Source organism: Chelon labrosus (assembly GCF_963514085.1).
Source record: "Chelon labrosus genome assembly, chromosome: 4".
Lineage (NCBI taxonomy): Eukaryota > Metazoa > Chordata > Actinopteri > Mugiliformes > Mugilidae > Chelon > Chelon labrosus.
The window spans coordinates 4,022,283-4,048,985 of NC_140340.1; the positions used below are offsets into that span (position 1 = coordinate 4,022,283).

Genomic DNA, 26,703 nt, shown 5'->3' on the forward strand with positions numbered 1-26,703 from the left:
TTTTTGCTTTGTTAAACTCACAGATAATGGTCGGGAGAGAAAGTCGAAGCCTCTGCTTCCAGCCGAGCCTGCCTCCTCTCTGCTGCTGATGTTCCCTCTGGGTTCTTGACATCGATCACATCACTCAGCTCCTCCTGTTAGGGCATACACCAGCATGTCAAATCTAGTAGAGTTGTGTAAACTATATTTTTGTATGATTTTAAAAAAAGTTGAAATCTGCGCACACACACACACACACTACCTGTAATCTTTCAAAGACGCCCGACCTCTGATTTGCAAATCCATATTTCTGCAGGGCTCTCAGCTCCTCCTCAGATCTCTCCATGTAAACCTCCTGCTCAACCTGCCAGTCAAACTCTTCTTCGTCTTCCTCTTCATCATCCGCCGCGCCTTCGCTGCACTCTTTGAGAAGTCAGGTTTGATTCCAGGTTAGCATCTCACCCACGCCACGCTATCTTCACCAGGCATGAAGCTCAAACTGAGTGCAGACTTCGCGGACAAGTTAAACCGACGGATAAACACGACTTACCTGCGCTCACGTCCTCCACTAGCGGTTTAGCTGAACGGGAACCTTTGGGTGCGAGGAGACTCGTCAGCAACTGAAGCCCTTCGAAATGTTCTCCAGCTGTTTCTTTGGGGACCCGAAGAGTGAACAGACCTACAGCAACACAGGACATGAAGGGGGTTTATCCAAAGAAAACCCTCATACTGACTAATACACCGATCGGCCACAACATTATAACCACCATTCAGGAGAAGTGAATAACATTGACTATCTTGTGACAGTTCAGTGTTCTGCTGGGAAACTTTTAGACCTGGCATTCATTGATGTGGATGTTACTTAGACATGTAGCACCCACCTAGACCAGACCAGGCACCCCCACCCCATAGCAATGACACTCCTTGATGGCAGCAGCCATCCCCAGCAGGATGCAGCCTGACACAGACACACACACAAAAACACTTTAGGAACAACTAAAAAAAAAACATGAAGAACAGCACAAGGTGTTGACCTGGCCTCCAAATTCACTAGATCCCAAACTGATCAAGTATCTGTGGGATGATCCACAGAGGCCCCTGCAATCAAGATATAGGACATGACAGGACATCCAAACTGTTTTGGAGGTACAAGGGAGACCTGCACAATATTAGTAAGATGGTCATAATGTTATGCCTGATCAGTGCATATGCAAATATATAAAAAACAAAAAACAGAAGGATAATATAACAATTGGCAGTGATATAATTAACTAAATAATTGGAACCAAATAAGCAAGTTTGTGCAAAGACTGTCACTTTTCCATTATGAGTCAAAGGGCTTCCTATTCATTTATAACATTACTAAAAGAAAAAGAAGACACTAAGGAATTTATTTTTTTAGAGGAAACCGAGTTCAGCAACACATTTCTTTAACCAACCGAAGGTCTGCTAGCGTTGTGTAGCAGCGAGGTCGTAGAGTGGAAGAGGTCCTGCTCAATATGAGTTAACAAAAACACTTTACTCCATTTTTGGCTGATAGATCTGCTCAATTCAACACTGGATCTTTAAATTACATTACAAATTTACACAATAATCACAATAACACAGTTCTCTTAGTCTATGATATTTGTTGCCTTTGTAGTTTTTAGAGATCACGTGAGGCTTTGTGGTCGTTTTGACATTTTTAAACATGTGATCATGTCAAAGAGCCGTCTAACGACCCCCACGAGAACAGAAAATGGAAAAGAGCTCATCACAGACTAATTAATGAAGTCATGGATTTGAATTGAAAGTGTCTTTTTTGCAACAAACCCGTGATCGCTGATCAATCAGGCCATCTGCACACTCGAAAACTAAGGAGCCACTTTACAAACTGCCGTTAAAAACGACGTGAACGATTTGGCCTCGCCACAGAGATAATTTGATGGTCGCCTAAAGGCCTCGTAAAATTTCAATGCGCCCAAGTGTTACGGCTTAGAAGTGCTTCACAATAGAAGCTGACTAATTGCTGGAGATGCCGGCTCTGCGGAGGGGAGAGCCTGGAAGAGGGATCTTAATGATTGCTCATTATAAGTCTAAACAAGGCCACTCATTAGCGGAGCTTTATTAGCAGATGTTACAGGCTTATTTAGACACAGCGTGTTAACTGGGGCCACGCTGACAGACGGGCAACGGGGTGTCAGAGTCCATAAGGCAGACATCTCTGCAGAGATGGCTTCATTACACGCGATTACATGCAGCGGAAACGTCAAAGGCAGATCACACTGACAGGAAGTAATAGGGTACTCGTCAACGTCACATGCCAATAGTCGTTGCGATTTCCTCGTTATAGAGTTAAATAAATCCCACATGAGCAGCTACTGTTGCTGCCTGCAGGCTGTAATCATTATGACATTACAGATGGCTCCAGTGGCCCCTTAAATGGGACAAAATAACATGATCAGGGAGGCTCATTTGCCACGGCTGATTGACTGAAGCAGAAACTAAAAGACGCCCGCTGCATCAATCACCGACTGCCTCTTCATCCATGTTCAAGGATCTAACAAGGATGTGACTGCTCACCAGTACCATGCACAATAATTTAAATATGTTCGCACTGTAATCACATCAAACACGCATCGCTGGAAAAAGGTGCAGCTCTTTTAAATACACTTATGACTATCCTTCACCAAAAATAGCCACATGCAGATCATAACCCTGCACATTAGAGTCCTCACACAAACGTGGTCACACAAGAAAGAAACCTTCAGGTTCTTTTTGTTAGTTGTAACACTAATATCTGCAGCACTTCACCAGTGTGGCACATGCTACATGATGAGCAGTTATCAGGAGCCCTGAGTACACTGAAACAGTTTTAGTTTGCAGGAATCTTGTACAAATATAAATCTTGTATATTTTATTTTTTACCTATCTTACAGCTATTTTTATTTTTACTAGTGGTTTTCAAGAGTGATTTTTTATGTGCAACTGAGCTACTGTGCAATAGTAATAACACAGATACCACCCCAAGAGGGTGAAAGGAACGTTTTTATATATATATACACAAGATTTGCATATGTGCAAATCTACAAGCACTGGAATTAGAAGTAAGTACATACGCTATACGCATAGGAAGGATAAATGACAAGGTGCAATCATTATTTTCTACCAGGGAGCTTTTCTGCATGCCATATGTCATCTCTTTCTTTCTGAACTTGATGTCTGTATCTTCACTATGAAACTATTGCATAAAAGAGAAAACGGCAAAAACAAAAATGTGTTTTATAACCCCTACTTGGCACACAGGAGCTCTGCTATGATTGAACAGCTTAGCATAAGTAGTGTGTCTGAATTATAGCTCACTGTGCGCAGATAGCATTTGCGGCTACTAGGCCCTGTTGAAAAGACAATGGGAGGAAAAAAAAATAACTGTTATTAGAACTTGGAAACAGATGCTAGGGAGGGAGAAATGCTTTTTACTTGTTTTTCTGTCATTATTTGAACACGCAGAGAGGACTTGAGAGATATTCCAGTAGAATTACTGTTTTTTTTTTCTCTAGGCCTCATAAAGTGCCAATATTTCATTTCCCGCTGCAATACTGTTCAGACTAAATCATGAGCTTCACAAGAATCAATGAAACTAATGACAGGTTGAGTCATATTTGATAGCAAAAGCAAAAAGCTGTGAGAAATTAACTTGCTCCGCATCCAAATTATATGTTTCTACAGAGACTGACAACAGAGCCGAACTCTGCATTTCATAAAATACTGCAGCGAGCATCTTGTGTATCATCACAATACAGCAACTTTGACAAGTCCCACTATTTTACCGCTGTGTTGTGATCGTGTAATAAGAAAAACTGACCTTTATCAATGTCAAACTTGGCTTTTTCCCTCCCATCCTCCACAATTTTTCCAGGAAGAGTTAATCTGCCAATAAAAAAACAAAAGGTTATAAGTCCAACATAGGTTAGTCCACTTTAAAACAGTCACAGTGTGCGTAGCGGCTAACTCACCTGAGAAAGTAGGGCTTTGCAAAGAACTTGAAATCCGTTCCGTCGATGAAAAGGTCAAACTCTGACGTTCGGGTGTAGGGCACGCGGATGCTGAGGATCAGGTAGTCTGGCTCTTGACTCAGGTCGAAAGCAGGAGTTATCATCGTGAATAATGATGTTCTACAGATCTGTGGAATAAATGCAGAGGAAGAATCTTAAGCTCCAGCACCATCCCACCAGGCTGTTAATGAATCAGCTGCCAGTTGACTACAGCACGCCACCTGGTGGACGACTCTATTAACTGTTGTTGAGCAGCAGCCCACGTGTGTCAACACTGACACAGAAAACACAGCTTGTGTCAAACATTTCCTGCTGCAGTAACTTACTACACTTACTTCTTCCCGGTTCTCTTGCTCAGATATGCTTCGTACCACCTTATCATTTATCCTTCATATGTGTTTAGTGTATATTCTATTTTTATTTCTTGTAGATTTGCACAATTGTAAATCTTGTAAATTATTTTGCTTATACCGTTTTATTATTATTTATTATTATTATTTTATTATTATATTTGATTTGTTTTTATTATTTTTATTTTTGTTTATTTATTAATAAGTGTACCTATTTTTCTGAGTGTTTTTTTTGTATTTTTTTTTTAATTATTATTATTTTATTTTTTGTGCAACTGAGCTACACTGACCGAACTATTTCCCTTGGATCAATAAAGTCCATCTATGTCTGAGTACCAAACTGCATCAAAAAATCCGGCATTTTAAAAAGTATTGTTTATTAACAAACTTGTGTCTTTTTAAAACGTTTATGTTAACAAGTTATGTAAATTATAACGACATATAATTATCTCCGGCACGCACCTCATCTCACAAGACGCATCTTATTCAGACATAACGTTACTTGACGTTTTCAATCTTATGTATCAGCAAAACACCTTAAACGTTTGAGTCTGCGCATCTATAACACTCCATAAAGTCTAAAACTGGTGAAAAGTAAAGCTGTTTGTTAGCCCGTACCACTCCGGAATTAACCAAAAACCGTTAAAATTCACAAGACATTAAGTCTTAATGTATGATGCGAAAGCATCTGTCGATTACACAACACGCAGCATTAATTTGACTGATTTTTAAAGGAAGTTTCGTTCACGGTTAGCTCGCTACTAGCATGTAGCTATAACGAGCTAACACATGCCTGGAGTCCTCGTGTCTTTCGGCTAACGTATCACAGCAGCCACAACGTAGCACTACAATTACCCCAGCTCTTGAAAGTAAACGGTTTGAGCCGATTTAGAGGTAGTCACTGAAACATATGAAAAATATAGCAAACATTAGATATACACTCACCTAAAATACTGTTATTTATCCCAACATGCTGTACAGGCTGCTGTTTGATGTGGTGTCCATGTTTTACCGTAAAGCTATGTGGAAACGGGCAGTAGAAATGTGCTCAGAAAAAAAAAAATAAAGTCGATGGAAATGGAAAGTCTGACTTTTTTATTGTTAGATGTAACAGTAATGTTTGACTCACTTCACCAGTGTGGTGTATGCTAGAAGATGAGAAGTAATCAGGTGCATATTTGTACACTGAAACAGTTTTTGTTTATTGTAATCTTGTACAAATACAAATCTGGTATGTTGTTTTGCTTATGCAATTGTATTCAATTTATTTCATTGTTATTGATACTATTATTTATTTTATTTTATTTTTTATTAAAGTCTAGACTTCAACCTTATTTTTTAAGTTAACACTGAAATGAAGAAGAAGAAGAAGAAATGTTGTACTTAAAAGGCTTAAAACATATTTTCATGGAATCTGGACTAATTTTTCAATTTAGGAGCTGTCGCAGACTCTAGGGACATAATCGCCATAGTCTGTTGTTTGGTGTACATTTTACACACTCAATCAACCAATCAATCAATCAACCTTTATTTATAAAAACACTTTAGAAAACAACACAGTTATCCAAAGAGCTGTACACAGACATAAGAACAGATAAAACAAGATTAAAATCATAAAACAATAAAAGCAATAAAAACCAACATTTCAAACTGAAACTGAAAACTCCTAAAAAAATGTATTTTAAGAGAGGATTTAAAATGAAGAAGTGAGTCGGTCTGCCGGTTGTGCAAAGGGAGATGGTTCCACAGTTTGGGGGCAGCAACTGAAAAAGCGCGGTCACCCCTCAACTTCCTCTTTGTCTTAGGGACGAACAACAGTGACCGATCCACTGACCCGAGAGAGCGTGAGGGAGCGTACAGCTGGACCAGGTCGGACAGATACTGCACATTTAAAAACAAATAAAAGACTTTTAAAATGAATCCGGAAACGAACCAGGAGCCAGTGATTGGGGTAATGTGTCCTTGTTTTCTGGCTCCAGTTAAAAGTCGAGCAGCAGCGATTTGAAGCAGCTGTAGTCGAGAAAGTGACGTCTGCCTAAACCCAACATGAAGTGCACTGCAGTAGTCTAAATGAGTTGTGATAAAACATGGATTCAAATCTCAAAGTGATGCAGAGAAAGAAATGGTTTCACTTTCACACTCGATGTCTTTCTGAGTCTGTGGATGTGGCTATTGGTGACTCAACACTGAGTTCCTCAGGAACTGAATCATCAAGGATGGGACACTATCAAAGATGGACAAACATTCCCCGCCCATTCACAGTCAAGTCCTGGTAGGAGTTCATGGTGAACTTTAACCACCACTTTAACCCCCAGACCGCTCAGCTCGTCAACCTTGAATGAAGTTTCCGACGATGCTCTTGGCAAGCATGCACAAGCAAACCTTTGCATGCACAAGCTTGCTTTCTTTAGCCAACAATTGTGCCCCGTGCAGGGAATGGAAGCAAAGCAACTTTGAACTAGAGCTCCTCACCCTTTACCTCATCATTCAACACCTCTGATCCCTGCTGGCAGCCCGCCAGTTCACAGTGTTCATGGCCTCTAACGCTCGCCAAGGCCAAGGAGGCTGAGCTGTGTTCTATCTGCCTGCAGTGTTTCTGCCGGTCCATCGTTAACAATGTCCACCACCATCTACATGACACCATAGTCAGGCAGAGAAGCTTGTTCAGTGACAGGCTGCTGTCTCTGTCCTGCTCCATGGACAGGTTGAGGAGGTCGTAGAAGATCTATCTATCTACTTGTGGTTCCTAGAGTTTCAAAAAGTAGAATGGGAGGTAGAGCCTTCAGCTATCAGGCTCCTCTCCTGTGGAACCAGCTCCCAGTTTGAGTTAGGGCTGGACTGAACCATCCCTTAGTTATGTTGCTATAGGCCTAGGCTGCTGGGGGATGATGCAACAAGCTCCTACCCTCATATTTCTTCTCTATTTCTACTCATGCATTTGTGTGCTACTATTATATAGCATGTTAATAGGTGTGTGTCCCTCTCTCCATCTCCCTATCCCCTTCCCTTCCATCCTCATCCCTAATTCTTGTGCGTGTCTCTGACCTGTGGAGCTTGATACTACTCATTTGTAGTCCTGGTTTCATCAACCTACCTATCCTCTCTCTTTTGTCTCCACCCAGGCAGCCTCAAGAAGATGGGTTCCTCCATGCGAGCTGGTTCTGGTTCTGGTCCAGGTTTTTCCTTGCCACCGTCGCCTTTGTGCTTGCGCTGGGGGGGGTTCAGCCCGGATTTCAAGGCCAGGGTTTCGTAAAACGTCTTGAGACAATTTGTATTGTTATTGATGTCATTTAAATAAAACTAAAGTGAATTGTGGGCAAGTATGGGTCATGAGTACCACTCAATCCAGCCAAATACACCTTTTAAAATGTGAGAATTAGGTTTTGAAGTGGGCCTCACCCATAGATGTTCCTAATAAAAAGCCCAAACTCTCATTTAGATCTGAAGAAGCTCAAGACAACTCAACAAGTCCGGATTCTTTTGTTTTTGGATATACATCGATCATTGGCCATATTGTGACATTTCAGTGTTCTGCTGGGAAACTTTGCGCTTTTGAAATCACTACTTCCCTCTTAACTGTATAACCACAATAATGTGACGTTGCGGTAATACTAGCGTCATTACGGTAAGGCCCAGGAAGCCACTCCTCCGCGGTGTAATCCTCCATGGACGATGAGAAGCAGCTCTCCGCTCTCCATCATCATCTGCAGAAAAATGCGAGCAGGGAGCGGCGACAAAATGTCAACTCGGACTCCTCTCCCTCCGCCGCAGACATGAGCGGAGCCCCGACCGCCTCTGCCACCCGCAACAAGTCGCTCTCACCATGCGCATCCACTGCAAAGTAGTTGTGATCGCCGTGTGCTTCGGAGTTTTCCTACTTTTGTACTTTTTGGGGGGCAACGCCGCGGACGATCCGCCGTTGAGAGAAGTTGGAGAGAAGCAGCAGAAGCAGAAGCAGGAGCAGGAGCAGAAGCAGGAGGAGGAGGAGCAGGAGGAGGACAGTAACTCCTCGCAGTTTCCCTCCGAGCTCCGACGCGATGCTGTGGCAAAGTTTGCGAGGAAGCAGTCCGCCAGAGTCGGAGAGCCCCTCAGGAGGGGACAAGAGGGGAGAGCGATTAATAGAGGGGCCGGCGTGAATGCAAAGAGGTGAGGGGAGTTAGTTTCCGTCTCCACTGTGGCTCCTTTTTACTTCTGATCTGATCATCTCTCCTGTCGCTGAGAAGTTAAAGAGTGCGTGCGTCAGGGGTTTTATCATCCATCCAAGTGTCTGTATTGTGTGCCCAAGGACGCAGGGCTTTCACAATAACCTCATCTGTCAACGCGCACATGGGGGATCTGCTTGGCTGCGTTTTATTATTTTTTCCTTTAATGTTTTTCCTCTCATGTGTTGGCCTGCGTGAATCACGCTGTTTTACTGCGCAAATATCTGGCTGACATGTGACTAGAGAGCATGACTAATGTGATTAGGTGGAAATGTTGGCAGTGTTGGCAGAGAGGATAACACCAGGGTGGTAAATCATTACCTGACCTCTACATCTTGACCCCTTTCTCTGACATAAAGTAGGCCATCCTCTTAACCCTTCGCCGGGTTTAAAAGGAGTAAAGGTCACCTTCAAAATGCAATTAATATCGGATGCGTGTGTGCACAGAGTGCTCTAGGTTGCAGGTTTAAAGTGTTTCATTCTAGCATGGACATCGCACGAAACGGAAACCCATCCTGTCGAGCGTTCTCTTGTCAAATTCCCCCCAAAAGCATCTGCGTGGGCGTGAAAAAGCCTGTAAGGTGTGATATTCATCACAGAGGAGCTGCACGCCTGCAAGATGATCCGTTCACGTGAACCATCAAGGCTCTCAGATTCAGGCAAGAGCCAGAATTTGTCGGTTGCTGCTATTTCCGTTCAAGGATGGAAGCGTTTTATTACATCCTCCAGATTTCGGCTTCTAATTTCAGGCCTCGTTTTTTTTTTCCACTCCTGCTCTGAGTGCCAGCGCTGTGCCACAGCAGTGGCCACGGTGTGGTTGTGGAGATACCCACACTGCCTGGAGGCGGTAATATATATTCCACTCCGCAGCCGGGGCTGGAGGCTGGGGACACTGTTCGGTAGATAAAAGCCATCAAGGCGTTGAGAAAGGACCTTTGCGTCCTCGCAGAAACCGCGCTCCTCCATGTGTGCTCAGCACTGATAAGGGAGATGGGGTGGAAGAGGTCACCGGTGGCCGCTTGAGAAAAGAAAAAAAAAAACACTAACAGGTTGGAAAACGCTCAAGACTGACTGCTGCGATTAGTGGAAGCACACTGGGCGTCTTGCCAAAGCCTCTACGAGAAACTTTCTTTTAATTGCACAAGCCGAGAGCATCAGACCAGGGGATTCTGAACAATAGGGTGTAGTTTTCAAATAGAAACCCTGCAAAGTAGTCAATATCTAATGCTGGGGTGATGAATTATAGAGCTGGACTCGTCACTTCTTTTATTCCTACTCGTGTAACGCGACGCAGGTCTGCGTTTCATCTGCCGCTTTACGCTCCATTTGTGTGTAAATCTGAGCGTTGGACGGATTTCCTGTACGTTTTGCCTCATAGACAAACATCCCTGTTGTCCCAAATCATATCATTTCCTCTTGACACATCACACCACTTCCCGTAGGCCCAAAATAGAGGAGGACGAGCTTCGGCTGACCCCCGCCGAGACGCTGCGACGCAGCGTTACCGCCAAGGCTTTGTCTCAAATCAGGAGACGTGGCACAGGCTTTAGGAAGTTCTGAATGAGTTGATTGTTCAAATAACTGTTGGTTGCAGCCCCAAACGTGCAAGCAAGAGTTTTACCTGTAACTTCACTCTGATCTCTCCATTACCGTCAGTATTGCGTGTTCTAGAAGTACATAATACAGATGTAACCCACCTGTCTGCTTGGTGATATTGCATTACAGCCTGCATCTGCAGGATTAGATCGATGTTGATAGTTTGTGTTGAAACAAATCCCCTGACCTGTCACTTTGAATATAGCTAAGCAGCAAAGAAGTCACTTTTCTCGCGGCGGCGTTATGCATAGCTATAAAAATGTCATCTCGCATGACTGAGCACACTCTGCTCGGGAGTGGTCTGAAACCTCCCTGCTCGCCTGCGTAGCCTGTTTGGAGAGGGTTGCTCCTGTGAGCCTCGTCAGGGGGAGTTATGTCTGTCTGTTAGTTTGGCTAACTCACTTTTAAATTACTGGTGTATGAGTCATTTAGGGTGCTGAGGCAGAAAGATAGACAGAGTTGGGTAAATATCCGCCAGGAGTTGAAAGGCAAAGCTTAGAAAGTGATAAATCGTTTTCCAGGAAAACGTTTTCCAGGAAGGACAACAATAAGCCTCTCCTAACGTTTACTGACTGTAGCATTGACTGAACAGTTTGAAATGTAATCAGCTATGATCGATGCTAGGATGCGTATCACATTAAAAGAGCCAGACATTGGCTTTGCATTTGGATTTTCTCTGTTTGCACGTCGTTGTGTGATTCTCTAAAAATAAGGACTGCAGCCAACAGTGGCAGTCGTCTGCAAGAGAGAAGTTCTTGAGAGCTGGGATTAGCTGGGAGGAGAGAGATTAAACCTGCAGAAGTGAGTGAAAACTCCAGTTAATGGCAATGGTTTGGGGGACACAGCCGAGACTAGGGTCAAATGCACTCACTGATGTTCCTGAAACTAGCAAATGGGCAATCACCTGCTAGCTTTTTCACAGCTTGTAAAGTTGAAACCAACAAAGAGGTACCGAAAACTGCTCTTCTGCAACTGGCCGTTTGAGATGAGTTGAGATGAGGTTGAATGTGAGTCGAAGTTTCGTCCTCAATCACAGATGTCTTTATTTCCCTTTATTACCAGAGATTACGGTGCGTATGGAAACTTCCAGGGTTGGAGTTGTAATCTGAGTTTTGTGCAGGTCTAACTAACGTCAGGGTGGAGATCAAAAAATAATAACTGAACGTGTGAAGCCAAAGTCACGACGCACACACATGAAAAAGAGCTGTTGTCGGTTCTGGAGCAGCGGTAGCGATCCATTAGAGACATAAACTGTTAAAATATTCTACTCCCAGATTTTGTCGGGGTTTATTTGCAAACTGAGATCGGATCTGGAGACCATAAGTGGGTGAGTTAGGCGCGGGTTATACCTTGGGTCTTGAGCCTATGCAGACCCTAACGCTGTAGCCTGATGTTCACTTCCCCCAGAAATGCAACTATGCAAGAGCTGTGATTGGTCCGCTTGGTGGTAGCGCATTTCCTCTTCAGTATTTCTGGCTGCTTCTCCATCTCCACAATTTTGGAATTGATTGTTTTGGATCAATAAAGATGGAACACATCAAGGAAAGGTTAACTGAGGAGGTTCGGCGATACAAGCATTTGTACGACTCGTCTTTGGCGAAAGTCTGAGTCGCCATTGTTGAAAGTGAAGCAGGAAGTGGAGGAAGCAAGATGGCGACGGCCAGTGCCGCCACGTTGCTCTTCGAAAACTGCTCTTCACTAATCCTGTGAGTCATGTTGTGAAGGGTTCTTACATATTTCCATGCAGCCAATGGGCACTAACGTTATTGGCGCTGGTGACGTTCATGTTTTTATTTGAGTTTTGTGGTTGTTTTCAGAAACAGGAGCAATAAACTGATGTATGGATCAGTGCCCTATAATTACCAGCTCACTGACGAAATGTCCTGTGGCTGTTTTTGACGTGTAGCTAACACACTACAACTGTTCCCAGTGGTTAAGCTTCAGCGATGGAATCTGTGTTTATGAGTTTAGGTTTAAACTAATGCAGCCGTATTTATTTGACCTTATTGAATGACTCTCTGTGATCTTTTGATACACATCTAAACGTTGCATTCTTTTAAAATGTGCAGTCATGTTTAGTCAGCACATTCTGGGCAAACAAAGAACTGGATTTCAACCCAGGAGGGTGAGAGAAACGAAGCCAGATTGACTGCATCTGTAGTTTGACTCATCGGGCCGAGGCTGCAGCAGCAACTGTTCAGAAAGCGTCAGAGCTTCCTCTGCTTTGATTCGTGTCTCGTAACTCGTTGAACGGGCTGCGAAGGGTTAGGGTTAGGGTCAGTCGCTGGAACTCCGTTTCCGCCACTCATCATCATCCTCATCATCGGCGTGGACGTTTCCAGTTTCGTGGCTTTGATGCCGACCGCTTCAAACCAAAGTGAACGTGTTTGATGCAGGTCCAGTGAGAGACCCAGATGCATTTTGATTCGTCTAAATGTCTTCAGGGTGTCCTTTGGTGTAGTTTCTACCCTGGCTCTTCTTCCCTCTGAATGTGTACATTTTTCTTTGGCGTAATCGTTAAAGGTGCTGCTTTTTCTTTCTCTACTTACACCGTTTGAAAGTGTTGGCCGTGGTGCTTTTCAGGCACAGGGCTCCTTCTCTGCTCCCTATGCAGCCAGTAATGAATTCAGTCCTTTTGTACCTCTTCCCTGCCTTCTGACTGCTTCCAGATGTGGGGAACAGCGCCATGACACATGCGTGCAGCCCGTGCTTTATGCAACACAGACACTTTTTTTTTAATCTTGTTTCTTATTTTATGCAGAAGGCGTTTTATTTACGTTTTGCACGACTAAGTGCGACGTAATTGCCCTCTTGTAGGAGATAGGGATTACGTTTTTTCTTCTGGAAAAACAGGAATGCGCGCTCAGCAGCCTTGACGGAGCGTCGGCCTTTGAAGCGTGGCAGACAGATTTCTCGGCACCTTGTCGTCCATCCCAATCTGCGGTTCATCGTTGTCCCTCAGCCATGCGGAAAACGAAGTGTCACGCTTGGAGACTGCCCTGCAACCCACCTGTCAGATTTCACTCTTCCCATCCGTTTCGCTCGTAGACTCGTTGCTTCCTCCAGACACAGAGGAAATCCCGGTCTTTTCGAACTGCAAAAAAACGTTTGCCTTCCACCCTCTGTCCTCATCCTCGTGCAAAAAATATCAAAAATACTGCACAATTAAACAAAAGTGGAACAAAAGGCTCTTTGTTCTTCCATGCACACTTGTATGCACTGTGTGTGTGGAGGACAGGGAGGCGGGGTCGGCCTTAGCTTCAGGCTGCCTCATTGTACAAATGTTTCTCTAAGATAGTGGGAGATACTCCACACGGCTGAGTGTGTTTTAACACAACAACAGCAGCAGCAGCCGTAGTAGTAGAAGCTCTGCAGACAGAGCAACATTTCTTGTTTTTACATCAGATAAAGGACCTCCTTGCCTTTGAGCATGGAACAACAAAGTCCAGTGGGAAATCTCAGCGCTGCAGAAGAAAAGAACTGGTATAGCGTGCGTGTGGTAGCGTGCAGAGGTATTGTCGAACAGCATATAAAGCTGCAGATTCACGTCTCCGAGAGAAAATCCTTGACTGCTTGACAAGAGGGTTGTCTGCTGTTTTCTTGTTTCCTATTGTCTTCATTCCCATAAAGCCCAAATAGATTTTTTTTTCCTTCTGGGCCTCTGACATATTCATGAAGTGACATTTCTGTTCAAGAGTGATGAGCTGACAGGTGAGGACGAGAGCTCGCGGAGACTGGATGCATTTGGTGGAAGACAGATATTTAGTTGTACGGTATCGGTATTCTGCACATTTTGGCCTTGTTGAATATTCAGTGTTGTCGATTAGCGTTCTGTTCGGTGGCTGCCAACTGGAAACCTAAATTCTTGCACAGTGCAGTACGTTTAGGTCTTTGTGTTGTATAGCTTTATGTTGGCTAATGTCAGATAATTCGCTGAATACTTGTGCAAATGTTAAATTGTGTTGCATTGCATTTTGATGCCCCAATGAGATGATTGGAAACTAGGCCGGGGGAGCTTTGGTGTGATGGAGCATTTTAGTGCAATGGTAGCACAAAAAATACATGATTTGAAGGAGATATTTTAATTCAGCTATATGCATTCCTTATCTTCATAATATTACTTATTGTATACCTGTCTGTGAAGATTCTCAGTCATCCCAGTCGTGATATTTCCAAAAAAAACGAAGCTGGAATATAAGGGCTGCTGGACTTGAAGACGTTTTGTGAAAAGCTCCAGGGATACCTGGGTCTTTTTTTGTGATCATAAATGGAGTGGCCAATCTATTAGACAGTTTCGTAGCCGCTAGCCCCATAAGCTGTTGGCTGTAAATGACCAACCACAAACAGACTGTGAGCAGTCCGTTAAAATTTTAACACATATGTCATTATTTTAGGTTTATCACGTGACTGACCTGCAGGATTTTGCACTGGAGGTGTGTTTTTTGTGGCTGGACTGGAGGCCGTCGTAGGGAACATCTGCCGGCCCAATCGCATCGTTTGGATGTGTGTGCAGAGATTCTGTTAAGACTTGGAGATTTTCAAGGATGCATACACCGATCAGCCACAACATTATGACGACTGTCAGGAGAAGTGAACAACATCTTGCGACAGTTCAGTGTTCTGCTGGGAAACTTCTGGACCTGGCATTCATTGGTGTGGATGTTACTTAGACATGTAGCACCCACCTAGACCAGACCAGGCACCCCCACCCCAAAGCAATGACACTCCTTGATGGCAGCAGACATCCCCAGCAGGATGCAGCCTGACACAGACACACACACAAAAACACTTTAGGAACAACAAAAAAAAACAAAACATGAAGAACAGCACAAGGTGTTGACCTGGCCTCCAAATTCACTAGATCCCAAACTGATCAAGTATCTGTGGGATGATCCACAGAGGCCCCTCGCCTAAGAGCCCCCCTCACTAACAATATTCTGTTGCAGACACCACAGGACACCCTCAGAAGACCCATGTCCATCCTCTGAAGGGAGACCTTCACAATAGTAGGAAGGTGGTCATAATGTTATGCCTGATCGGTGTAGGCTTATAGGCTTCCCTACCATGTCATTAAACTGAGCACTGTATCAGGAGAAGTGCTGGATTTCACTGTAATTTGTGCATTTTTCTAAAATCCGTTCCTGTGTGTAGGTGTATAAAACACTATCAGGGTTGCGTTGGCTTAAATGTGTGTTTCAACTTTTCACGAGTCCATATTGGTCAAGCCTCACATGGGAGATTCAAATTACGGCGTCTGTTTCGCTAATTTCATTTTGTATGCGTGTTTTGACTCGAGCGCGCCGTCGTCCATCTGTTGAGTACAAATTGCTCATCACAAGCTCTGCAGCACACAGGCCAATTTACAAGCGACGAGTGAGGGAAACAAGGTTTGTGATTGTCAGCACACCCGAACCCCCCCCCCCCCGTCTCCCCCCTCTCACACGTGGCCTTGGCCCATTTAGTTCTGAAGAGACTGCTGGGTGCAGAAAATTGCACATCCTGCACATCATTTGTTGGAATAGCAGGGCCGGTTTTTATCTCTGTGTTCCCTATTGTTACACTTCTCTGCAAAGAAAAGAAGAACCAGACTCTGTTTAGGAGTTTTTTTTGTACAAGCGCTTCATCTTTGTCCTTCTGTTTCGCTGTCTTTCCTAGCAAACCTCGAAGTAACGTGGCCCGCCCCGTGGCCAAGCGCGCCCGGGCCGAGGAGGTCATGCACTTGGCCGTGGTCGCCTGCGGGAGCCGTCTGGACGAGACCCTCACCATGATCAAATCGGCCCTCCTGTTCAGCCTGAAGAAGATCAAGTTTCACATTTTTGCCGAGGACCCCTTGGCCCTGCAGTTTGAAGAAAGGGTAAGGCTCGTTCGGTGCAGGAGATTTACAGCGCGCCGCAGATTTATTCGCTTAAATAAAGGGGCCTCCTGCTTTTATCTCCTGCGTGAACACAGTGTGCGGCACATGTTAAACGCCTCCTCTCTATGCAGTTAGATGCCATCAAGATCCGAGCGGCCTCAGCTCTCTCCAACTCTCACCGGTACAACCCTTTTATCTCAAGGCTGCGGCGTAATATATCACCAAGGCGCCTGGCTTTTTCTTTCAACACTGCGCGTCACTTCAAAGTCACCTTTACAGAGTCACCTAGTGTGAATTTGATTAGTTCCACTGACATTGCCGTAACCAGCAGTCTATTAACATCCCTCCAATTAATAGACCACGGGCGTCGCATAAAGTAACTTAAACTCTGTGATCTTGGCGCTGAATCAATGCCACGTGTTGGAAATTCCCTCGTGAAAGACGGGGAGCCGTGTTAGTCAAAGCCTCGGCGATGTAGCGCAGGTTCGGGCAGCTTACGGCCGCGCTGGGAGACACGGTTGAGACGTCTCGACTCCGTCCCCGAGGCTTTTCTCGAGCTTTTCGGGGCCCTATCTGTTAAACCGGGTGATTGCGGAGAGATTCAACCCCCCCCACAGGCCAGATAACTCGAGCCTGAGCGGCGCTCTGCACACTTTAAGACGACGCCTTCCCTTGTTTGGACTAAAGCTTTTTAGTAAAACAACAGCTGGCAGCGGCATGTGTGTTCCACATGACGTCGCCGTTTCTAAGCGGCCTCCGTGAGCTGATAAGTCTGTGGGAAGGGAAAGAGGGAGATTAGCTTTCACTATAATTGCTGTTTGTCCTGACTCTTTCTCACACGCTCTTCTTTGCACAAACCTCTGAATCAGACGCTTCCTCTGTGTAACGCTGCTGCCGCTGACGTGTTGCTTTGCTTCCAGCTCAACCGGTGGCCCCGCTCCGTCTCGGCCAAGTTCCAGTACGCCGTCTACCCCATCTCCTTCTCCGTGGGCGACGCAGACGAGTGGAAGAAGCTCTTCAAGCCCTGCGCCGCTCAGAGGCTCTTCCTCCCCGTAAGGCTGCGCCGCTTGTCTCACCTCCCATCCTCACCACGCTTAATGCCATTAACCTTTATTTCTTGTTGAGGAAAAAAAAAAATCTATTTCATTTCGACACATTTTTCCACCCGTTTAATTTCATTCCAGTGTGCGTTATTATAATTAAATACTTGCACTTACTTATTATTGATGATTTCACGCTGGTTCTGCGGCGTTTACTTAACAAATAAACAGTCTCCCGAGACTGAATCTGGTAATTTCATCAAGTGAAGCTTGTGCCTGGCTATTGATTTCCCATTTCTGCCTGTGCTTGTTGAAATAGCAGCCGGCCTGCTTACGATGTAATGGACATATTGCAGCTCAGACAGATCCATAGGTGTTGTTCTCTCACTGCAGCGTAGTCGATAGACATTCAGTATTCACTTTATTAGGAGCACCTGCTGAGCACCTTGCTGTTGCCTCTCCAGCAGACTGAATTATGTATCGGTACCTCTTGATTCATTACGTAATAAACGATGCAGACAATGCTGCAGAAATCTCAATTCATTTATTCTCCTAAATGTGCTGGTTGCGCTCTCTTTGCGCTAAAACTGTTAGACTGGCTTTCAGTTGAACTTTTGGTACGTAAAAGATGTCGAGTTTTTCACGTGAAAATCTCTTGAGTTGTTGCCTGCAGGATTTTGAGCTATGAAGCTTCCGACCAGTCTGCTAACGCAAGCTGACGTCTGCCCAAGCGGACGTAACGGTGTCAGACATGATGTTATCAGTGAATCCAAATCTGATGGCTTTTTCAATTGCATAAAAAAAGTATATATATGTGTTTTCTAATTTCTGTATGACCCTTTCTGATGTACTTGATTATTCGATTGTCCTCTCAGCCGTACTTCAAACTGAATTTGAGGAGCTGAGCTTCATTCAGATTTGGTTTGTTGGTTGCGACGTGCTTCGACTCAACTAGCAAACAGCAATCATAACATTTGTGCAACTTGTGATATTCTCATGTATTCATCCATGTGTACTGCCTAATATTGTGCAGGTATCCCTTGTGGTGACTCATCAGAAAATGGACATGGACCTTCTGAGGGTGTCCCGTGGTGTCTGGCCTCTGTGGATCATCCCACAGATACTTGATCAGTTTGGGATCTAGTGAATTTGGAGGCCAGGTCAACACCTTGTGCTGTTCTTCATGTTTTTTTTTAGTTGTTCCTAAAGTGTTTTTGTAGCTGCATCCTGCTGGGGATGGCTGCTGCCATCAAGGAGTGTCATTGCTATGGGGTGGGGGTGCCTGGTCTGGTCTAGGTGGGTGCTACATGTCTAAGTAACATCCACACCAATGAATGCCAGGTCTAAAAGTTTCCCAGCAGAACATTGAACTGTCACAAGATGGTCAATGTGATGTACTTCTCCTGTCAGTGGTCATAATGTTGTGGCTGATCGGTGTACACTGCAGTTATTTTAGTTGTCTAATTCAAAGTATAAATGCTAAAAAGTCCTCAACACTGGTGGCAGTAAGGAGTAAATCTTATCTCAGCCATATTCTCTCTAGGATTCTTCTCTCACGCAGCGTTTCATCAGCAGATACTGGAGGCTCTAATCAGCTCAGCTCATCTTATTGTTCAAAGCCGACACTCGTTTATTTTTTCCACGACTTCAGTTTTCAGCGATCTCTTCCTACGCAGATCTAACGTCTTTCTCAAAAAGCTGGATTTTGTTTCTTTTGGTTTAATGTGGAACAACAGACCTCATCTGTGAATGAGTCAACGTCTGGGCGAGCGAGCCGTCTGCAAACAACACGTCTTATTCTCGGACGAATTATTGACGCCCCATGTACCAACAGCAGGTCGATGCCATCACAGTTTTATTGGCAGCCAGACAGCCTGCTTCAGTCCAGGCTGAAATATCTCATTAAATTTTTGGATGCGTTGTCATTATATTTGGTGCAGACACTCTTGTTCCCATCAGGATGGACGGTAATAACTTCCCCTCTCGCATCAAGCTCCTTTTTCCAGGTCTATATTTTTAATTTTGTCAGGTTCATTGGTTCATGAAGGTTTTACCTGCCAAAAAAAAAAAAAAAGAATCATGCTCCCATCATCCCCAGCTGCATAATATGTTGTGTGTTGTGTGCTAATTATCTAATTGGCTGCAGACTCAGTAGATTTGATGGAGACAGTCACACTGAACAAACAGCCTGTTGCACGATACACAAGCCTGAACAAAAAAACATCCCAGCTGAAGTCTTTTTACCTTTCACCTTGCATTCATCGAGGAATACACATTGGTTTGCAAACCTTAAAGCTAAACATACCTGCAAAAGTCACTGCAGAATCAGAGTCAGAATGCTTTTATTATTACATGCACCGTATACAATTACGATGGCTGTCCTTAGAAGACACAAAAGACAGAAACGGTAACATATATCACACCTCACCCACTTTCCCCTACCTCATATATAAGTTCCACATCCACAAACCCTTACACTTCCTGCCTCATACGCCCACTCACTCATTAGAAATGTAAAGTGCTAAGTCTGAAGTGACACTGAAGATGATTTTGCAGAGTGGATGGGTAGAGGGGAAACAGGAGTTGATGGAACGGATGTGTGATGTCTTTTACAACGTTACAGGCCCTGCTGCTGCATCTGGACTGATAAATGTCCTCTAGAGGTGGCAGCGGGACACCAACGATGCCCCGGGCAGCTTTTATTACCCTCTGGAGAGTTGCATTTGTCAGCCGCTGAACAGTTCCTAAACCAGACAGTTATATAGTTTGTTAAAATGCTTTCTATCGAGCAGACTCCTGCAGTTTTCTGGGCAGATGGGCCGTCCTCAGTCCTCTGAGGAAGTAAAGTCTCTGTTGAGGCTTCTTCTCAACGGTAGCAGTTGAGTTCACAGTCCACTAAAGGTCCTTGCAGATGTTGACCCCCAGAAATTTAAAACTAGGCACCCTCTGTCGCCTGAAATCAGTGATGATTTCTTTAGTTTTATTAATGTTCAGAGAGAGGTTGTTAAGCTCACAACACCGAGTAAGACTGTATACCTCATCTCTATAGAGCTCTGGGCATCATGTGACTTCTTCTGTTGACTCGCAACACAAAATGAATGGCGCCAGCTCTGATTTCAGGCCGTCAGAGTTCACTGTGCACTTTAAACAGATAGAAATTGACCAGTACAAGGCAAATCTAGACAGATTATATATCACGGACCCTTATCATGCCCCATATGTCCTTTTTTCAAGCGTTGAAACAGCCAGCACAATGTTCCTGACCTGCAGTATCCGGATATATATAACTACCTCATTAACTTTCCTTCGTCTTACTCCGGAGAGTCATGGAAACCATACATAGAAGAATTTGTCTGAAGAGGTTCATGACAGTAATATCTTTCTCATTGTGAGTAGGTTTAGTGCTGAATGAGCAACGCCCCTTTGTAATCCACGTTTTAAACATTAGCTTAACTTGCCTTTATGAAAAGAAATCTGTTGGACATGGTGTTAAAAACATCCTAAATAAACAAAACGGATTCTGTACCTGATATAAAGTGATCGCTACACGAGCCAAATCCGTTTCTCGAGGGATCCCACCGCTCTGTTTTCACATGCCTGCTTCTTGCGGGATCTTTGGGAATCCTATAAAACCATTTCCCCTTTGCTTGTCCCACGACTATTCTGGCATCCAGGGGCACAACAGCTGTCGACCATTTTTGGATATAACTGGTACAAGGACAAGTTAGTTAGTTTCTTGCAGTTGTCAACCGAATAGTAATACAAAAGGCGTGCTTTCCTGCCAATATGGAAGCGTTGTGATTGCTGGTGCAGGGTGACGTCAGCTACCGGAGCTCTATAGGCGACCTCGTTGCGCCACTCTTGTGTCGTTCTATTTGCAGGGTGGAGAGGCATGCAGTCATGGGCGTAGAGGAGAGGAATGAGCACACAACCCTGAGGTGTTCTTCAGTTTATTTAGGTGCATGCGTGATGTAAACTTTATACCGATGACTATCTACTCACAGGTCATCCTGAAGGACGTGGACTCGCTGCTCTACGTGGACACCGACGTGCTGTTCCTGCGTCCCATGGACGATATCTGGAGCCTCCTCAAGTCCTTCAACAAGACCCAGCTGGCGGCAATGGCCCCGGAGCACGAGGTGCCCAAGATCGGCTGGTACAGCAGGTTCGCGCGCCACCCCTTCTACGGGGCCACGGGGGTCAACTCAGGCGTCATGCTGATGAATCTCACGAGGATCCGCAGTGCACTCTTTAAAGTAAGGGTCACAGCGTTGCGCCTGTTTCCTCACACTCTGATCGGCAGAGAGCTAAAAGTGGGCTGAGATTTCCCTCTTGCATTTCTGAAGGGTTTGTTTCTCTGAGTGGGCTGTGATTGAAGCCTTCTGATTACCACGCTAGCATCACACACTTCTGCCCCCAGAACTCAATTTAGCAGCTCTTAATACTGGCAGCAGATTGGGAAATGGAAGTCGGAATGTAAATGTGCTCCTCCTTTGATGATTTTTTATTTATTTTTCTCAAGGCTGCTCTTGAGCTGTTTTTTTTTTTTTGTCTGTATTTCAGAACAGTTTGATCCCCACTGGCCTGTCATGGGAGGATCTTCTCCATCCCCTCTATCAGAAGTACAAGAACCACATCACCTGGGGGGATCAGGACCTCCTCAACATTATCTTCCACTACAACCCAGGTACACAGACGCCTCCTCTGATAGTCTATTTATGTTTTATGCACGCATTTTGGAATACTTGTCTGCGCACATAACACCCAATTTCACTGTCATCGTGCTCACGTAAATTACACCTTATTTTTCACTGTTGAGAAACCAGTCCACATTAGGAATCTGGCTCGGTAAACACATGAGGCCGTTGCTGCAGGCATCAGCAGACTCGTTTCCAGCTGCAGCAGCCAGATGTGGGTATTAAATGCTCCGGGCCGCCGGGCAGAGCTGGCATCGTCTTTTTTTTTTGTTTACTCAACAACAGAGCTGAATAGAGCATTGGTTTTACAAGTAAAAGCATTGAGCTCTCATGTTAGTGACGGTCCAACCTCTTGTTTTTTCTTCGTTTTTTGCATGCCGCTCTTGGATTTGACTTTAGATGAGCGCGTGGTTCAGTTTCAAAGGAACATAATATTTGCATGTTATTTTTGACTTTTTATCCTGTATATACACTGCCTGCATGCATTCTCTGTGGCATTGTTTTGATATGTTTTGGCAATGTCACCAGATTTATTTCCATCCAGTGTTACATTAATTTTTCACCAAGATCTTGTATTGATGATGGGATAGTCTGACCACTGCACAAAGCCTTCTCCAGCACATCCCAAAGATTCTCAATGGGGTTAAGGTCTGGACTCTGTGGTGGCCAATCCATGTGTGGAAATGATGTCTCATGCTCCCTGAACCACTCTTTCACAACCTGAGCCCCATGAATCCTGACATTGTCATCTTGGAATATGATCCATTGATGGAATAACCTGGTCATTCAGTATATTCAGGTAGTCAGCTGACCTCATTCTTTGGACACATAATGTTGCTGAACCTAGACCTGAGCAACTGCAGCAACCCCAGATCATAGCACTGCCCCCACAGGCTTGTACAGCAGACACTAGGCATGATGGGTGCATCACTTCATCTGCCTCTCTTCTTACCCTGATGCCCCCATCACTCTGGAACAGGGTAAATCTGGACTCATCGGACCACATGACCTTCTCCCATTGCTCCAGAGTCCAATCTTTATGCTCCCTAGCTAACGGAAGCCTTTTTTTCCAGTTAGCCTCACTGATTAGTGGTTTTCTTAAGGTACAGCTGTTCAGTCCCAATCCCTTGAGTTCCCTTCACATTGTACGCGTGGAAATGCTCCTAACATGTTCTTTTATGTGTTTTTACCCCCTAGAGTGTCTTCTGATCTTTCCCTGCCAGTGGAACTACAGACCTGACCACTGTATGTACGGGAGCAACTGCAAAGGTGCCGAGGAGGAGGGCGTGTCCATCCTCCATGGCAACCGCGGGGTGTATCATGACGACAAACAGCCAGCGTTCAAAGTAGTCTACGATGCCATACGTGATGTGAGTATCGCCGTAGGATGTCAAGCGCCCTCTGTTGTGGACACGCTGTGACAAAAACTATTAAATCACATTTACTGAATATATTGCACCACAGCTGTGTACTAAAAAAAGAAAGGATGGTAAATCTTCTGCCCTGTTAATTCCCTTTGACTCACTGAGTTAAGATGGGAAACAGCAGCATTTTCAGTGTTATGTATTTATGTCACTGTTTGTGTTCCATCGATCAAAGCGGCGCCTTGAAATGAACGAGGTTTATTTTGTCTGAGTGTCATTTACATAGGTGTAACTAATCACATCAGTAATGACTCGCATTCCATTAAAGCCCGTCAGTTCCAGGGCCCTGGTGTTATTGTTAACGTTATTAGTTACAGCCGCCTCTTTTACAGAGAAACGTCTGCTCTCGAGGTTCTGAACTGGAGGAGATATACGGCTAATAGTATTTACATATACACTCGCTTGCCACTTTATTTGGTTCACTAATGAAAACATAATGCAACAGTCCTGTAACGCTTATAAGGAGCTAAATCTCAGCTTCAGGACGTAACGGAGAGAGATTTAACTGTGATTTAATTTTTTGCACTAGCGATCAGTAAAATAACAGGATCTCTTTAGTGTCAACATAAACTGAACATTATCGTAATAATATACACGATCAGCCACCACATTATGACCACTGACAGGAGAAGTGAATAACATTTAAACCATCTTGTGACAGTTCATTGTTCTGCTGGGAAACTTTTGGACCTGGCATTCATTGGTGTGGATGTTACTTAGACATGTAGCACCCACCTAGACCAGACCAGGCACCCCCACCCCATAGCAATGACACTCCTTGATGGCAGCAGCCATCCCCAGCAGGATGCAGCCTGACACAGACACACACACACAAAAACACTTTAGCAACAACTAAAAAAAACATGAAGAACAGCACAAGGTGTTGACCTGGCCTCCAAATTCACTAGATCCCAAACTGATCAAGTATCTGTGGGATGATCCACAGAGGACCCTCCCCTCAAAGACCCCCCACTAACAGCATCATGTTCCCAGACACCACAGGACACCCTCAGAAGACCCATGTCCGTTCTCTGATGAGTCACCACAAGGGAGACCGGCACAATATTAGTGGTCATAATGTTATGCCTGATCGGTGTATGACTTTTGAGTGTGTGTGTATATATACTGAATAATACATTATTAACTTACAATATATATAACAACAATGTGCGTGTAATCAACTCTTTTCTGACATAGGGAAATCAATGAAAATGATATGCATATTAGTCCAGAGTCGAGCATAAAGCACAATATGAATTACTACTGTTTCACTCTGGATCATGGAGAAGAGGAAACTGCTTGCTTAGCCCAGTTAAAATTAAAACACAAGTATATTCCCAATGTTGTACTTCAGCTTCTAAAAAAAGAGCAGCTATGAGTCTTTATTCTGTGCTGCAATTTCTATCCTCTTGGCTTGCATTAAACAATCTGGGTCAGTTTTTTTTTTTTTTAAATCTAGAATTTGTTTTCTCCGGCAGCGGAGTCGGTTCCCCCTGCTCTGCCGAGATAAGCCTCTTAAAGACGAGTCGGGTCGTAATTTATGATTAATACGGCGCCCCCGCCCCACCCCGTTCCTGCTAACGGAATTTGTAAATACCATTTAGCGTGTGATATGTTCCAATAAAAAAATATATATCAAAATGAAATAGCTCTGGGATCGTCAGCTGACATAGGACAATGTGTCTCTGTCTCTGCAGTTTCCCTTTGAGGACAACATGTTCCAGTCGCTCTTCTACCCCATCCAGACCAAGTTCCTGGACACGGTCAATACCCTGTGTGGTCGGATTCCTCAGGTCTTCCTCAAGCAGATAGAAAAGACAATGAAGAAGGCGTTTGAGGAGAAAGTTGTGCGCCGCGTCAGACCACTGAAATAACTCCTTGTGTGGATTGCGTGCCATCTCTCAGATCAAAACTGGCGTCTCTGCGTTTGCACTGAGGACCGCCCTGATACAGCTACTGGAATAAGGATCTGATGCACATCATGATCTCGTGGTGATAATAAGCCTGCAGAGTATACAGAGAAGCATACAGTGCTGTTCAGTGATGCCACAGAACAAGTTTGCCTTATTGCCGTCTTTTCATTTGCATCACGGTCGTGTACGGGCGAAAAAAAAGGACTGCATGATATATATATATATATTTTTTTGTCAAGAACAATGAACGTGTCAGCTCATCTCAAGTGTGAAAGAAACATTTAAGACATTTATGTTTTTTGTCAACTTATTTTTCCTCGTAAGCATTGTTTGGATCAGTCCTCCTCGCCGTCGGGGAAGTGCCCGCCGCCGAAATGCAACTTTGGAAAGCTTCACCACTTGTGCAGTAGTAGATTTTGTGAACCACTCCTCTTAAAATCGTGAAAGTTTTACGAGCAAACAACTTGAAACGTGAGCCTGTGTGAATGACAAAGAGTTCTCGGTCTGATCTGCAGTCGCCGAATGCCACTGGCAATATACCGATTTTTATGTTACATACCGAATGTTAAAAATGCACTTTGAGAATGATTTTAATACTGGATGTTGTTTTTTTTTTTTTGTACTCATGTCGACATCAGATGCTACACTGTCTGACCGAATCAAAAACCAAAAGTGCTAGCATTGAAATAAAGAGACATACTACAGTTGATGATGTGCCATATAAATGTCTGCCTCGTTTACTATTACAAGATAATGAGTGTGTAGGCGCGTGTGTGTGTCTGTGTGTTGAGAGGGTATCCTAGCTTGTAATAATGTGATGATATGGGTTTTTAACATCACTGTCATTGTGTTATAATGATCTAAATGTATGAAATCATTCAACCTGGAAACTGAAAGTGGCTGTACGGTCAACATGTGTTTCTGAAATAAAATGATGCAATGAACTGAGCCTAATTCAGCTTCAGTTACTCATACATGGATGGGAACATGTAAAAGCAACACAAGTGGGTGCATTCCTTTAGTCGACTACAGAATGGGTACAGGTATGTTTTAGGTACATGCTGACAATAGCTGCATTTACAGTTTTTGCACCCTTCAGGATTTTCTATCTAGAACCCAGTCAAACGAATGAAACAGAAACACTGCACTTGTGCATTTGTACTTCTTATATGAGAAGCAAACGTATGTGAACCCTTGATTTCAGCATCTGCCGTGACACCCCCTTGTGCAGCAGTTGCCAGGAACTGAACATTTCCGGACTGCTGATCAGTCGTTTACTACAGCAGCTTCAGTTCTGAGATGTTGGTGGGTTTTCCTCACACTAACTGCTTGCTTCAGGTGCTTCCACAACATTTCTATTACATAAAGGTCACTTCTTTGATTTAGTCATTCCGAAATATTAATTTTGTTCTTCTTTGACCGTTCTTTTCGAGAATGACTTGAGTGCTTGTGGTTATGAGTGGAAGTTATCATATCATTCAACTCATGGACAGATGTCTTGACATTTTCTTTTACAATTTGGTATAATTCAGAATTCATTGGTCCATCAATGATGGCGACCCCGTCCGGCTCAGAGTATGAGGTTCTGGATGCAGTGTTGCACTTGGATGACAC

The 26,703-nt window shown here is 44.1% G+C and overlaps 2 protein-coding genes across 3 annotated transcripts in view; one reads left to right on the forward strand and one right to left on the reverse strand.

Annotated features, from left to right (window-relative positions):
• Positions 1 to 5,461, reverse strand: part of shq1 (SHQ1, H/ACA ribonucleoprotein assembly factor) — a 76,972-nt gene extending 71,511 nt beyond the window's left edge. For both annotated transcript variants that reach the window (XM_084543243.1, XM_084543244.1), the window contains exons 1-6: positions 5,309 to 5,461; positions 3,975 to 4,141; positions 3,824 to 3,888; positions 530 to 658; positions 242 to 402; positions 22 to 134 (exon numbers count right to left, since the gene is read on the reverse strand). In XM_084543243.1, the coding sequence (XP_084399369.1) occupies positions 22 to 134; positions 242 to 402; positions 530 to 658; positions 3,824 to 3,888; positions 3,975 to 4,117 (611 nt within the window). In that variant the 5' untranslated portion in view covers positions 4,118 to 4,141; positions 5,309 to 5,461. The remainder of the gene's footprint in view (positions 1 to 21; positions 135 to 241; positions 403 to 529; positions 659 to 3,823; positions 3,889 to 3,974; positions 4,142 to 5,308) is intronic.
• Positions 5,462 to 7,977: 2,516 nt separating this feature from the next.
• Positions 7,978 to 26,016, forward strand: gxylt2 (glucoside xylosyltransferase 2). The gene is made up of 7 exons (XM_084542420.1): positions 7,978 to 8,509; positions 15,817 to 16,015; positions 16,936 to 17,067; positions 21,060 to 21,311; positions 21,619 to 21,742; positions 22,950 to 23,122; positions 24,874 to 26,016. Exons 1-7 carry the CDS (start codon positions 8,187 to 8,189, stop codon positions 25,048 to 25,050), a joined length of 1,380 nt encoding a protein of 459 aa, XP_084398546.1. The 5' UTR covers positions 7,978 to 8,186; the 3' UTR covers positions 25,051 to 26,016.
• Positions 26,017 to 26,703: the final 687 nt, after the last annotated feature.

Coding starts and splice junctions, on each gene's coding strand:
- gxylt2 (XM_084542420.1), top strand. CDS start 8,187: ATGCGCATCCACTGCAAAGTAGTTGTGATCGCCGTGTGCTTCGGAGTT. Junction 8,510..15,816: donor GCCGGCGTGAATGCAAAGAG/GTGAGGGGAGTT, acceptor TGTCTTTCCTAG/CAAACCTCGAAGTAACGTGG. Junction 17,068..21,059: donor CTCAGAGGCTCTTCCTCCCC/GTAAGGCTGCGC, acceptor ATCTACTCACAG/GTCATCCTGAAGGACGTGGA.